The sequence below is a fragment of the Ictidomys tridecemlineatus genome, chromosome 5 (genome assembly GCF_052094955.1).
Source record: "Ictidomys tridecemlineatus isolate mIctTri1 chromosome 5, mIctTri1.hap1, whole genome shotgun sequence".
Taxonomy (NCBI): Eukaryota; Metazoa; Chordata; class Mammalia; order Rodentia; family Sciuridae; genus Ictidomys; species Ictidomys tridecemlineatus.
Genome location: NC_135481.1, coordinates 23,428,901 through 23,443,478, shown reverse-complemented (window position 1 = coordinate 23,443,478; position 14,578 = coordinate 23,428,901). Strand labels below are relative to the sequence as shown.

The 14,578-nt window shown below is 34.0% G+C and overlaps 1 protein-coding gene across 2 annotated transcripts in view; it reads left to right on the top strand.

The window, feature by feature from the left end:
* The window catches only part of Mindy2 (MINDY lysine 48 deubiquitinase 2), an 81,319-nt gene that overhangs the window by 35,824 nt on the left and 30,917 nt on the right, over positions 1-14,578 (top strand). For both annotated transcript variants that reach the window (XM_040274103.2, XM_005316621.5), the window contains exon 4: positions 208-366. In XM_040274103.2, coding sequence (XP_040130037.1) covers positions 208-366 — 159 coding nt within the window. The remainder of the gene's footprint in view (positions 1-207; positions 367-14,578) is intronic.

The window sequence follows — 14,578 nt, the reverse complement described above, 5'->3', positions numbered from 1 at the left end:
AATAAATTGGATAAAATGGAAAATTTGTTTTTAAAAATTAAAGAGACAACCGAGTCTTCATGTTTATCCAGGTTGGCCCCAAACTCCTGTGCTCAGGGAGTTCTCCTGCCTCAATTGCCTGAATAGCTGGGACCACAGGGGTATGCTATTTTAGTTGCTTTTGTTTTTATTTTTCTAAACTATATCTTTCCCCCTTTTTATTTTCAGAATATGAGTGATGCTATGGCAATTTTGCACAAACTTCAGACAGGCCTGGATGTAAATGTCAGATTCACTGGTGTTCGAGTGTTTGAATATACACCGGAATGCATAGTGTTTGATCTTCTTGATATTCCCTTGTACCATGGGTGGTTAGTGGACCCTCAGGTAAGTAGAAGAATTTAAATTATATAAATATAAATACAGAAAAAATATTAATTTTACAAATTAATCTTAATTTATATTTTCTAGTGCTTATATTTTTGTGCTTTGATCCAGAATAAGCCAAATCTTGAGGTGAAGGGCATAGACTTCCAAACTATCAAATACTAAAGTCTGCTCAGATTTCTGATCCCACCCACAAGGAGTTAGGATCTAACTCCAAAGTTAGACAAATTGTCCCCACAGGATTATCCTCACCTCTCACACCTATAAGTTCAGAGGTTTCCCAAGAGTACCCTCAGGTTTAATAATTTTCTAGAAAGATTCCCAAAGTCTGTCCTGGGTTGTAGCTCAGCAGTAGAGCACTCGCCTAGCATGTGTGAGGCCCTGGGTTCCATTCTGGCACCACATATAAATAAATAAAATAAAGGTACTGTGTCCACCTAACTAAAAAAAAAAAAAAAAAAAAAAGCACTGAGTTTAAAAAAAAAAGATTCCCAGAGTCCACTAAACCTATGAAACTCACTGTTACAGGGAAAAGATATAGGTCAGCCAAGAAAAGAACTGCACTGGGCAAAAACTGGGAAGATTCCAAAAAAGCCTTTGTTGTCCTCCAGACATGTTATCTTTTTGAAATTGATATATGACAATATACATGGAATGTTGCCAATCCTGGCCTTCAATGTTAAATTTTTTTATTGAGATTTTATTGTATAAACATGATTGATTGATTGCCCATATGGTTGAATTTAGTCTCCAGCTTTTCCTTTCCAGTGGGCTAAACTGACACCATAGTGTTCATGGGGCCCCCATGAGTCACCTCATTAATATAAACTGCAGGCATGGTCCAAGGGACCCATCTCAAATTACAAAGTTTCTCCTATTACTGAGACAATTCCAAGGGTTTAGAATTTGTTTCCAGGAGACAAACTTCTGGCGTTTGTAAGGTCAGAACTCTTTTTGAGCAAGATCATATTCTTTATTGTACAGCTTTGAAAAGAGATTTTTTGAAATTTTTTTGGTTTTTTAGTTGTAGATGGACACAATACCTTTATTTTATTTGTTTTTATTTTCATGTAGTGCCAGGGATTGAACCCAGTGCCTTACACATGTTAGGCAAGCACTCTACCACTGAGCCACAACCCTGGCACCCGAAAGAGATGTTTTTTTAGATCATCCCAACATTTATTTTAAAAGCTATCTCATATTCCCATCATTCTTTTTTTTAAATAATATCTTTGTTTTATTTTTATATGGTGCTGAGGATCGAACCTACTGTCTCAAACATGTAAGGCAAGTGCTCTCCCTGTGAGCCACAATCCCAGCCCTTCATATTCCCATCATTCTAACTGTTCATTTCTAAATATGCAGAGAACCTTGCTATTTACTAGTTCAGCATTCCAGATTGTGCTTCTTAGCAAGTACATCAGGACCCTGATACGAAGTAGATGACACACCCAAGGATAATTGACAGAAGTTTAAGGAAGAGAGTATATTTATTTATAACGATGTGGTCAAAGTTGAGGAAACAAGTGAGGGATAATGAAGCATTGTAGAATTAACAAGAGCCAAAAACTATTTTTACCCTTAACTCTGAAGAGACTAGAAAGGGTGTAATTAGTAGAACTCAGCCAGACCAATTGTTGAAACATAGGTCTCGAGCTGTGGCCCAGCAGGGGAAGGGTGAAGGTAATACTTAACTCTTTTTTTTTTTTAATTTTTTATTTGTTTTAATTAGTTATCCATGACAGTACAATGACCTTGACATTGACTCTCTCTGATTTCCTCCACTATCTCTCATTGGCCAATTGTCTGGTAACTGGAGAGTAAGAATTCTAGTTGCTTTAATCTGTAGAGATTGACCTCCTGGCCTGAGGATGTAGCTCATAATAGAGCATTTACTAGCCTATGTGAAGCCCTGGTGCAATCCCCAGTACCACACCAAAATAAAAAGAAACAATTTCTTTATTATATACTAAATTTTTCTATAGGCTTAGTCTTCTCTAGGCATTCCTTTAATCTGTCTTCTTTCTACTCCTATACTATTTTACTATTTTTATAGCTTATTTTTATAATTTTTAAATATAAGATAAAAAAATGTCAAAATATTATTTATTTGAGAGCTTTAAAGAGAAAAAAAAGGAGTAGTAGTCACAGCAGATGGGGTCTCACTAAGTTGCTTGAGTGTCTTGCTGAGTTGCTAAGGCTGGCCTTGAATTTGCAATCTTTTTGCCTCAGCCTTTCAAGTCACTCGGATTATAGGTGTGTGCCACTTTGCCCCACTACCTTTTATTATTATTATCATTATTTTTTTTGAGAATTTTAATATTTATTTTCTGGTTTTCTGTGGACACAACATCTTTGTTTGTATGTGGTGCTGAGGATTGAACTTGGGCTCCACGCATGCCAGGCGAGCTCGATACCGCTTGAGCCACACCCCCAGCCCTATTATTATCATCATTATTAAACATTTAATTTTTAGATAATTGTGGATCCACATTCAGTTGTAAGAAATAATGCAGGGCAATTCATTGAACCTTTACCTAGTTTCTACTTTGCAATTTTACTTCAGTAAAATATCAAAACCAGGAAAATGATATTAACAAAGTGAAATATAGAACATTTTCCACCACCATAAAAATCTTGCCTGTTGCCCTTTTATAGCCACACCTACTTTTCTCCCACCTTCACCTTCTTCATCCTTGGCAACCACTAACCTGTTCTCCACTTCTATAATCTTGTTATTCAACAATAGTATATAAATAAAACAATATGGTATGTAATCTTTTATGATTGCCTTTTTTTTTAAACTCATCTCTGGAGCATCCAGGTAGTTGTATGTATTAATATTTTGTTCCTTTTTATTACTGAATAGTATTCCATGGTGTGGTTATGCCACTTTAACTATTTACCTGTCAGACTATTTACCTGTTTGTTTTTCTGTTTCTGGCTATTAAAAATAAAGCTGCTATAGGGCTGGGGTTGTGGCTCACTGGTAGAGTGCTCACCTAGCACCACATAAAAATAAATAAATAAAATAAAGGTATTGTATCCAACTACACCTAAAAAAAAAAATGTTTTTTTTTTTTTTAAAGAATAAAGCTGCTATAAACATTTGTGTGCAAGTTTTTGTTTTAATATCTCTGGATTAAATGTCCAGATGCACAACTGCTAGACCATATGGTAGTGATGTGTGTGTGTGTGTGTGTGTATGTATATAAGAGTCTGCCAAACTATTAATTAGTATGTCTGTACCAAAAGTGTATATTCCCACCAATAGTATCTGAGTGACCCAGTTTCTCTGCATCCTTGTCAGCATTTGACATTGTCACTATTTTTTATTTTAGACATTGTTATGTCATCATGTTTCATTACTTTTCAGTTGCCTGTCTTTAATCACTAATGATATTGGGCATCTTTTCTTGTGTGCTTGTTTGCTGTTCAGATCTCTTCTTCAATAAAATATCTCTTCATTTCTTTTTCCCATTTTCTAATTAGATTGGTTCTTTTCAGTTGAGCTTTGAGGTTTCTTTTTTTTCTTTTTTTAAAGAGAGAGAGCAAGAGAGAGAGAGAGAATTTTAATATTTATTTTTTAGTTATCGGCAGATACAACATCTTTGTTTTCTATGTGGTGCTGAGGATCGAACCCGGGCCGCACGCATGCCAGACGAGCGTGCTACCGCTTGAGCCACATCCCCAGCCCTTTGAGGTTTCTTTATATATTCCAGACACTAATTCTTTGTCAGATGTGTGTTTCACAAATATTTTCTCCTAGCCTAAAACTTGTTTTTTCATAATCTCAGGAAGATCTTCACAGAGCATAATTTTTTAATTTTAGTAGAGTTCAGTGTATCTGTTTTTGTCTTTATGTCTCATGCTTTAGTGTTAAGTCTAAGAACTCCCTAGCTCTAGATCCTAAATATTCTCTCATATGCTTTTTATCCTAAATATTATATAGTTTTGTGCTTTACACAAAGTCCATGATCCATTATGAGTTAATTTTGTATGAGGTATAAGACTTTGGGTTATTTTATTTTATTTTTTATCTATGGATGTCTACTTGCTCTAGCACCAGTTGGTATGCATCTACCACCTCAAGCAATTTTAGAACACTTTTATCATCCCCAGAAGAAGCCCTTTCCTGTTAGCAATCATTCTCCATTCCCCTCAACCTTCCCATTATATTTTCTGTCTAAAGATTTGGCTATTCTGAACATTTTATGTAAATTATAATATATAATATTTGGTCTTTTGCAATTAACTTCTTTCAAAGTGATTGTACCTTTTTATACACCCACCAGCAGTGTGTGAATGTTCTGTTTTCCACATCCTCATCAACACTTCTTAATTATCTCTCTTTTTTATTAAAGCCATTCTGGCAGGTATAGAATCATATCTCATTGTGGTTTTATTCATGTTTCTCATCTAATGTAGTTGAACATATTTTCATGGGCTTATTAGCCATTTGTATATCTCCTTTGGAGAAACATCTGTTTAGATCCTTTGCCTATTTTAAATTGTTATTAGTCTTTTGTTATTAGTTACAAGAGTTCTTGTTACATTTTCACTACAACCCCTTATCAGATATAAATTTGGAAATATTTTCTGCCATTCTATGGGTTGTCTTTTTATTTTCTTCATGGTATCCTTGGAAATAAAAAAAGTTTTATTTTCATGAAGTTTAATTTATCCATTTATTTATTTTGCCTCATGCTTTTGGTATCCTAAGATGGTTTTGCGTAACTGAAAGTTACAAAGGGGACTGGGGATGTGGCTCAAGCGGTAGTGCGCTTGCCTGGCACGCGTGCGGCCCAGGTTCAATCCTCAGCACCACATACAAACAAAGATGTTGTGTCCGCCGATAACTAAAAAATAAATATTAAAATTCTCTCTCTCTCTCTCTCTCTCTCTCTCTCTCTCTCTCTCTCTCTCTCTCTCTCTCTCTCTCTCCCTCTCCCCCTCTCCCCCTCTCCCCCTCCCTAACCCTCTCTCACTCTCTTAAAAAAAAAAAAAAGGAAGGTTACAAAGGTTTACTCCTATATTCTGTTCTTAGAGTTTTATAATTTTATGGCTTACATTTAGGAATTTGATCCATTTTGAATTAATTTTTCTGTATATCTTGAGGAAAGGTCCAGCTTTATTCTTTTGCATGTGTTTATCTAATTTCATTGGTTGAAAAGATTATTCTTTCGCTGTTGAATTGTTTTGGCACTCAGAATTGTCTTTGCAAAATAATACCTTCCCCTTTATTTCCTTAAAAATCTCTAGTGTAACTAAAATATGATATGAAATTCTTAATTAGGATTTTTATCATGGGTTGTATGATCTAGACTCTGCCTGTCTATCCAACACCTCCTGTACTCCTTATACCTTCTCAATCTAAGGAACATTATCTCCTTCTCTCTCTCTCTCTCTCTCTCTCTCTCTCTCTCTGTCTCTCTGTTATTGTTGTCATACTGAGGACTGAACTGAGGGGCATTCTACCACTGAGCTATTACGGCAGCCCTTTTATTTTTTGAGACAGAGTCTCCCTAAGGTGCCTAGGCTGGTCTTGAACTTGGGATTCTTCTGTCTCAGCCACCCAAGTAACTAGAATTATAGCTGTTCACCCAGCATCTTTAGCTCCTTTTTTGATCTTCAGACATGTCAAGCTCATTCTTGTCTCAAAGTTTTTGGGTTGACTGATTGCCCACTGTAGAATACTTGTCTCCTTCCTAACATGTATTGTCCCAGATCTTCACATTTCTGATTCTTCATTATTTAGTTCTTAGGTCAAATATCTCTTATTAGAGAACCCTTCCTGACCAGCTTGTTAAAATTCATTACCCTCCCTATCCCCCAGTCATTTGTCCCCCATAACCCTATTTTATTTTCTTACCATTTGTCTTTTTTTTAATGAAGCATTTTTTTTACACAGTATCTTTGTTTATTTTTATGTTGTGCTGAGGATCAAACCCAGTGCCTCACAAGTGTGAGGCAAGTGCTCTACCATTTAGCCACAACCCCAGCCCCCTTTTACTGTTTGTTATTAATTGGAATTGTTATTCTATTACCTGAGTAACTGTTATATCCCACTAGAATGCATGTTTTATAAGGGCTGGGCTCTATGTCTCAGTGTTTAGAACAGTACCTAGCACATCATAGATTCTCTCTTTTTTCTTGTCTTTTTGCAGTACTGAGAATTGAACCCAGGGGCTCTCTGTCACTGAGCTACATCCCCAGCCCTTTTTATTATTTTTATTTTAATAAGACAGGGTCTCACTAAGTTGCCAAGCTTGCCTCAAACTTGGAACTCCTCTTGCCCCAGCATCCCTAATAGGAGGGAATTATAGATGTGTACCACCACTCCTGGCTACATAGTAGGTTCTCAATCAATATTAAACAATGGAATGCTACTGAACTCATTTTTTTTTTTGAGAGAGAGAGAGAAAGATAATTTTAATATTTATTTTTTAGTTTTCGGCAGACACAACATCTTTTGTTTGTATGTGGTGCTGAGGATCGAACCCGGGCCGCAGGCATGCCAACCCCAGCCCATGAATTCATTAACTATAGAGAGGAGAGATCATAATAGTAAGAACATGGCAGTGCTTTTTCCATGCCTGTCCATTCATAAAAGCAAATGGTATTCTGGACAATGGAAGGATAGCTTACCTATAAGAAGGGCATCTGTGTCTTTACTGGTACTTTGCTTCTGAGAAGATCACTAAAAAGTCTTAACATACCCAACCATTTACGCAAAGCAAAATGGGTTGAGTTTGATCCTGGTGGATGGCAATGCCAGGTAGTTTTGATTATTTAGGTGAATGAGATGATAGCTTGAGGAAATTAAACTTGAGTTCTTAAAAAGTAAACTCAGATCATCTCTTTGACTTTATGAATAGCTGTATGTCATCCAGTAAACAGGTGAGTCCATATGCTTAAAGAAAAAGTAGAAAAGCAATTATCAGGTTTTACTGGTTTAGATAGCAGTTTTTAAACTCTCAGAGTAGCCTCATGTCTGCTTTTTTTGCTTACTTTCTTTGTGCCAGAAGAATTCTATGCTGGAAGAAAAGAACAAAGCAAAAGTTTGAAATTCATAGGTCTACACCAAATACATTTCGGAACTGGATGGTTCTTCTGGTTTTTGTAAATTACTATTTTTCAAATAAATCCCTGCATTTGTTGTTGGATGGTGGGCACCCAAATTCAGTCATTGTAAAGGTATTCCCCAATTGTCAATTGATAACTAACTCCTTAATAGCAACTCTGGAGGCCAGATGATGATGGAGCGATATAGTCAATGTGCTGAAAGAAGAGAAATGCTAACTTATAATTCTGTTCTCAGTAAAATTATTACTTTTGTCTGAAGAAAAGTCATCTTTCAGATTAACTAAGTTAAGATCATTTGCTGCCAGTAAACTTTATTTTAAATTTTCTTTTTTTGCCATGATAGACATTGAGCCCCAGGATCTTAGAATGCATAATAAGCAACCATTCTACCACTAAGCTACATCCCTAGTCATAGGCCATTATTAATTATTTTGGTCAGAAGGAAAATGATCCCTGATTGAAAGAAAAGTTGAATGGAGAGAATATAAGATGATACCTACATGGATAAATCTAAATAATGAATATGCAAATAACTTTTTTTTTCTTTGTTACTGGGGATTAAACCCATGGGTGCTTTACCACTGAACTACATCCCCAGTCTTATTTATTTATTTATTTATTTATTTGAAGAGTGTTACTAAATTGCTGAGGCTGGCCTCAAACTTGCAATACTCCAGCCTTTAGCCTCCCAAATTGCTGGTATTATAGGAATAGGCCTCTGCTCTCTGCCACAAATTTTAAAAAATTATTTTAAAAATTCATGATAGAATATGTAAAAATCATAACAAATTTGAAGAATGATTAAGTGGAATTTAAGTATTCCGAGGACCTAGAATGAATTATTAAAGAAGAAAATAATTAAGATGTTTGTTTTTCTTTTTGAGATGGGGTCTCTCTGTGTTGTCCAGGCTGATTTCAAATTCAGCTTCCCAAGTAGCTGAGAATAAGGGTACCTATTCCGTGCCTAGCCTAAAAATAAATTTTTGACTTTGATATGGTAGGTATAGATTTTTTTAAAAATATATATTTTATTTTTTAGTTTTAGGTGGACACAATGTCTTTATTTTATTTTTATGTAGTGCTGAGAATTGAACCCAGTGCCTTTCACATGCTAGGCTTGTGTGCTACCACTTGAGCCACATCCCCAGCCCCAGGATAGATGTTTTATAGTTTCTGTAGCATCTCTGTTCAATATAGTAGCCATGTATGTCTATTTAAATTTAAAAATTTAGTTTCTGAGTTGTACTAACTACATTTTAGTTTCTCAGTAGACACGTGGGCCTCAATGGTAGAGCATTTAGCTAACATAAGCAAGACAGTTCAGTACCACAAGAAAAGAAATTAATAGTCATATGTGACCAGTGGATATTCTGTTGGGTATCATAGATTTGGAAAATTTCCATCATTGTTAAAAAATACTATTGGATAGTGCATTTCTAGAGTAACCATGAAAACCTTAGAAACAAATGGGTAACTTTTAGATTAGTCTAAAAAGAAGGAAAAGAATTAGTCTAAAAAGAAGGAAAAAGGGAGAGACAAAGTAATATTGAACTGATGGGACAAACAGAATGGTTATATCTAATGAATTTAAATATATGAATAATAATTCATAGCCAAGAAATGGAAATAACCTAAGTATCCATCAGCTGATGAATGGGTAAAGAAAATGTAATACACATATATAATGGAATACTGTTCAGCCAAAAAAAAAGAATGAAACTGTCATTTGGGACAAAATGAGAAAAAATAAGTGAAGTAAGTCAGGCCCAGAAAGATAGATCTGCATGATTTTATGGGGAATTTTAAAAAAGTTAATCTGATAGAATTTAAGAGTATAATCATGGTTATCAGAGGCTGGAGACAGTAAGGAATGATGGGAAACATTTATGGATATGTACTAAGTTACAATTAGATAGAAGCAAAAAACTGTTGTGTGCTGTTACACAGTGTAAATAGCAATAATGTACTTTACATTTCAAAAATCTAGAATAGATTTTGAAAATTTTCACCATAAAATAATGATAGTTTGAGGAGATAAATCTGTTTAACCTGATTTAAATATTATCCAATGTATACATGTATTCAACACATTTTATCCCATTAATAATGTGCTTTGATATTTTTATGTAACAATTAATAAAATAATAATTATAATAATAATTATTATTATTATTAATGGTACTGGGAATTATACCCACTGAGCTACATCCTCATCCCTTTTTATTTTTTTATTTTGAGACAGGCTCTCAAAAGGTTGCACAGACTAGTCTCAAACTAGTGATAATCTTGCTTCAGCCTTCTGAGTAGCTAGGATTTTAAGCATGTACGACTGCACCTGGCAATAAAATTATTTCTAGAAGAAATAATTATAGTAAGTGTAAATAGGAGTAAATACTCTAAAAAGAGTATTCTCAAAACTACACTGAGATTTCATCTCACACCAGTTAGAATCGCAGTCATCAAGAATACAAATAAAAAGCTTCTATACTGTTGGTGGGATTGTAAATTAATAAATCACTATGGGAATGAGTATAAAGGTTTCTCAAGAGTTTGCTTGGAACCACCATATGACATGGCTATACCATACCTTGGTATTTATCCTGAAGAATTAGTCATCATACTACAGTGATACATGCATATCCATGTTTATAGCAGCACAATTCATAGTAGCCAAACTATGGAACCAACTCAGGTATCCATCAACAGATGAAAGGATAAAGAAAATGTGGCATGTATACACAATTGAGTTTTACTGAGCTATAAAGAAAAATAAAATAATGTTATTTGCAGGAATATGGATAAAACTAGAGACTGTCATGTTAAGAAAAATGAGTCAAACTCAGAAGATCAGGAGTCATGTATTTTCTTTCATTTGCTGAAGCTAAAAAGCAAAAGGAAAAGAAAGTTGGAGGTGGATATCCTGAAGATCAAAGGGAAATCAGTGGAGAAAAAAGGGACCAAGGGATGGGAGGTGAAGAGGGAGGAGGGGAGAATGCTAGGGAGTGACATTGACCAAATTATGTTGTTATATTATATGCATGTCTAAATAGGTGTCAACAAGTTCCTCATAATTCCTATAATGCACCAATAAAAATGTGGGGAAAAAATCACTGAAATAAAAAATGAAAAAAAAAAGTATGTGGGGGATGTAACTCAGTAGTAAAGCATTTGCCAGCATCCTCAATACAAAAAGAAGGAAGGAAGGAGAATTATTCTGAGGCTAGAATAATTTGTTTATTTATTTATTTATTTTTTGCTATTTACAAGACATATATAAATAATATGGTTATATAGAAAGATTACAAGGAAAAAGATGCCGTATAATTACTAATCAAAAGAAAGCTGGTGTGTCCTGTATTAATATTGGAAAGAATAGATGTCAAATCAAAAAGCATTACTAATGATAGAATTTTAATTTAATAAAAATTTAATAAAATCATTTGAAATTTTTGTGCTTCAAGATATCTGGAAAGTAGATAGCCTAAGTGACTGTTCATTCCTTAGACCCACAGGAACTGCCACAACAAATAAAGATCACTATTTTTATAATGAAAAGCAAAATTAGTGTGCATCACAATTGAGTACACAATTGAGTTTTACTGATAATAAGTGCATAAGCAAAATTTGACATTGTCACAGTGAAAGATTTTAATTACCTATCTCTATAATTAATAGAAACAAAAGAAAAAAATCTAATAAATTTACATTCTTTCACAATTCTATTATTTTTGAACAATTTCAGATTTATAGGAAAATTGGAAAGATATTAGAATTCCTTAATGTTAATGTCTTATATGACCGTGATACATGTATGGAATTTCATATTGGTACATCACTATATTAACTAAATTATAATCTTCATTCAAATTTCACATATTTTTCCACCAATTTTTTTTTTGTTGTTGATGGTGTTCCAAAATCCAGGATATCATATTGCATTTAATCAGCCTATCTTTCTAGTCTTCTCTAGTGGATTAAATTTTCTTTCTCTGACCACAGTGCAATTTATCTAGAAATCAGTAGAAAAACAATAAATAGAAACTACTTGGGTCAAGAAAATAATAATGTAACTTAGAATATATTTTCCATTACATAGTAACTAAATCCATATTAAAACTTGTGAGATTTGGGCTGGGGTTGTAGTTCAGCGGTAGAATGCTCGCCTAGCGCGTGCTCGCCCTGGATTTGATCCTTAGCACCACATAAAAATCAATAAATAAAATAAAAGCATTGTATCCAACTACAACTAAAAAATAAATATTAAAAAAAAACTTGTGAGATTTAACCAGAATAGTTTTTAGAGAGATCTTTAAACCTTAAGTTCATATATTAAAGGAGAAGACTAAAAATGAATGAACTGTATATCCATCTTAATAAAGCAGAAAGTATCAAAGTAGTAAGTAAACATAAGGAAGATGAGCAAATCTAAAATTCTTTGAAAATGATTAAATGATAAATAGAAAGTGAAAATTTTAAAACATTATTTATATAGCATAAGTTCCTAGGAATAAATGTGACAAAAAGATGCACAAGACATCTATGAGAATAATTTTTTTTTTAGTTTTATTTATTTATTTTTAAAAGACATTACCTTACTATGTTGCCCAGGCTGGCCCTGAACTCCTGAACTCAAGCCATCCTTCCTCCTCAGATCCCAAGTACCTGGGACTACAGGCATAGGCTATCTACCATACGTGGCTTTGGAAATAATTTTTATATTTGAAAGAAATTAGAGACCCATATAAAATACAGAGATATGGTGCTCTTAAATTTCAAGACTGGAATTATAAAGATTCCAGTTTTTCCAAAAAGTACAATCAAACAAAATTCCAGTAAACTGGGTGAGATGGGGGAGGGGTGGTGGGGGGAGGGTTTAGGAGCAGGGAGTTGTGGAATGCAACATTTTTTTTTTTAAGGGGAGGGAGAGAATTTTTTAATATTTATTTTTCAGTTTTCAGTGAACACAACATCTTTATTTTATGTGGTGCTGATGATTGAACCCAGCGCCCCGCACATGCCAGGTGAGAGCGTTACTGCTTGAGCCACATCCCCAGCCCAACATGTTTTTTTTTTTTAATAACTTATATAAAAGTAGAAAAGGCCAGTAATAAACATCAAGATATTCTTGAAGTAGAACAAGTAGGGAGGACATACTTTTCCATATATGAAATAGCTAATATTATAATTAAGAATTAGACCAGAGGGCTGGGGATGTGGCTCAAGCGGTAGCGCGCTCGTCTGGCATGCGTGCGGCCCGGGTTCGATCCTCAGCACCACATACCAACAAAGATGTTGTGTCCGCCGAGAACTAAAAAATAAATATTAAAAATTCTCTCTATCTCTCTCTCTCCTCTCTCACTCTCTCTTTAAAAAAAAAAAAAAAAAAGAATTAGACCAGAGAATAGAGCCACTCCACCCCCCAAAAATAAACCACTATGCTTATGTAGACAGAAATAGGGCATTACAGAGCAAGAGGGAAGAGCAATTCTTTCAATAAAAGGTGCCAAGACAATTTGTTGGCCATAGTGGAAAAATGAAATTTGTTTTCCACAATTCACACAATAATGATTCTGTTCCATGTGCATTAAAGTTTAACTGTAAAAAAAAATAAAACTAGGGGCTGGGGTTGTGGCTCAGTAGTAGAGTACTTGCCTAGCACGTGTGAGGCCCTTAGCACCACATAAAAATAAATAAAATAAAGGTATTGTGTACAATTACAACTAAAAAATAAATATTTAAAAAAACAAATATAAAACTAAATGTTTGAGACCCAACAATAGGGAGGAATTTCTAAACACAAATCCATTAACCTATAAAGGAAACATTAGTAAACATGACTACCTTAAACTTGAGAATTTGAGTTCATCTAAAGTCATCCAAAGAGGATGTAAAAGCAAGCCACAGAGTACATGACTGCAACTTATAGAAGATTAATATCTAGAAGGTATAAAGAACTCCCAGAAATGATTTTTTAAAAGGTAGACAACTCAGTAAAAAAAAGGATCAAACAGACATTTCACAAAAATGGACATTCAAATGGCCAATGAACTTACAAATTTGTCATGAAGGTAATACAGATTGAAATAAAAATGAGATACCATTATAACCTTGTCAAGCTGGCCAACATGTGAAAGTCTAACAATATTGAATGCTGGAGAAGATTTCAACATTGTGAATTTTTAGATCCTGATAATAAGAATGGAAATTAGCCATATACTCTGGGAAACAATGATTCCTTCAACATGAGAACTTAGATGCTATTAGCAGTATTATATGCTATGGCAAATAATACTGCTATGAACATTCATGTACATTTATCCTGTTCACACACTCTCCATGTGAAATAGGATAAATGTACATGAATGTTCATAGCAGTATTATTTGCCATAGTCTCAAACTGGAAACAATTCAAATAACCACCAAAAGATGAAATAATTGTGGTATATTCATATTTTGGAATATTGTACTACAATGAAAATGAACAAACAGCAGTTACACACTACACACAACTACCTAGCAAATTATACATTTGTTTATTTGATCTATTGTTTGTTTTTTACTCTAAAATGTAATCTTTATGAAAACACAGACAGTTTTGTTCACTGCTGTGTGCACAGCTTCTCTAACAGCACATGTTACATAGTGGTATGTAATAGGCACTCAAATAAATTAATGAAGTATGAATGTAGATATTCTGCCTATAGAAATTTGAAATTTTGTATTATTTGTTGCTAGTCTGTTTTAAATTTAATTGGTGTTCATATATTTATTTTATTCTAGTCAGATTTTTGTGATTTTTGAACCCATGAGTTCTTAATCACTGAGCCACTCTAGTCATATTTGTATGTATTTCTTAGAATTAAAACTTTAGATTCTTTGGGAAGACTTAATGGAGAAAAGTACTATGAATAGTCTTGAGAAAAATAAAGGTCTTGGGCTGGGGTTGTGGCTCAAAGTTAGAGTGCACGCCTCCCATGCGTGAGGCACTGGGTTTGATCCTCAGCACCAGCTAAAAATAAAGATATTGTGTCTACCTATAACTAAAAAATAAATATAAAAAATAAAGAAAATTTAAAAAAATAAATAAAGGTCTTGAGAAAAATAATGACCATCCAAAAATATCATG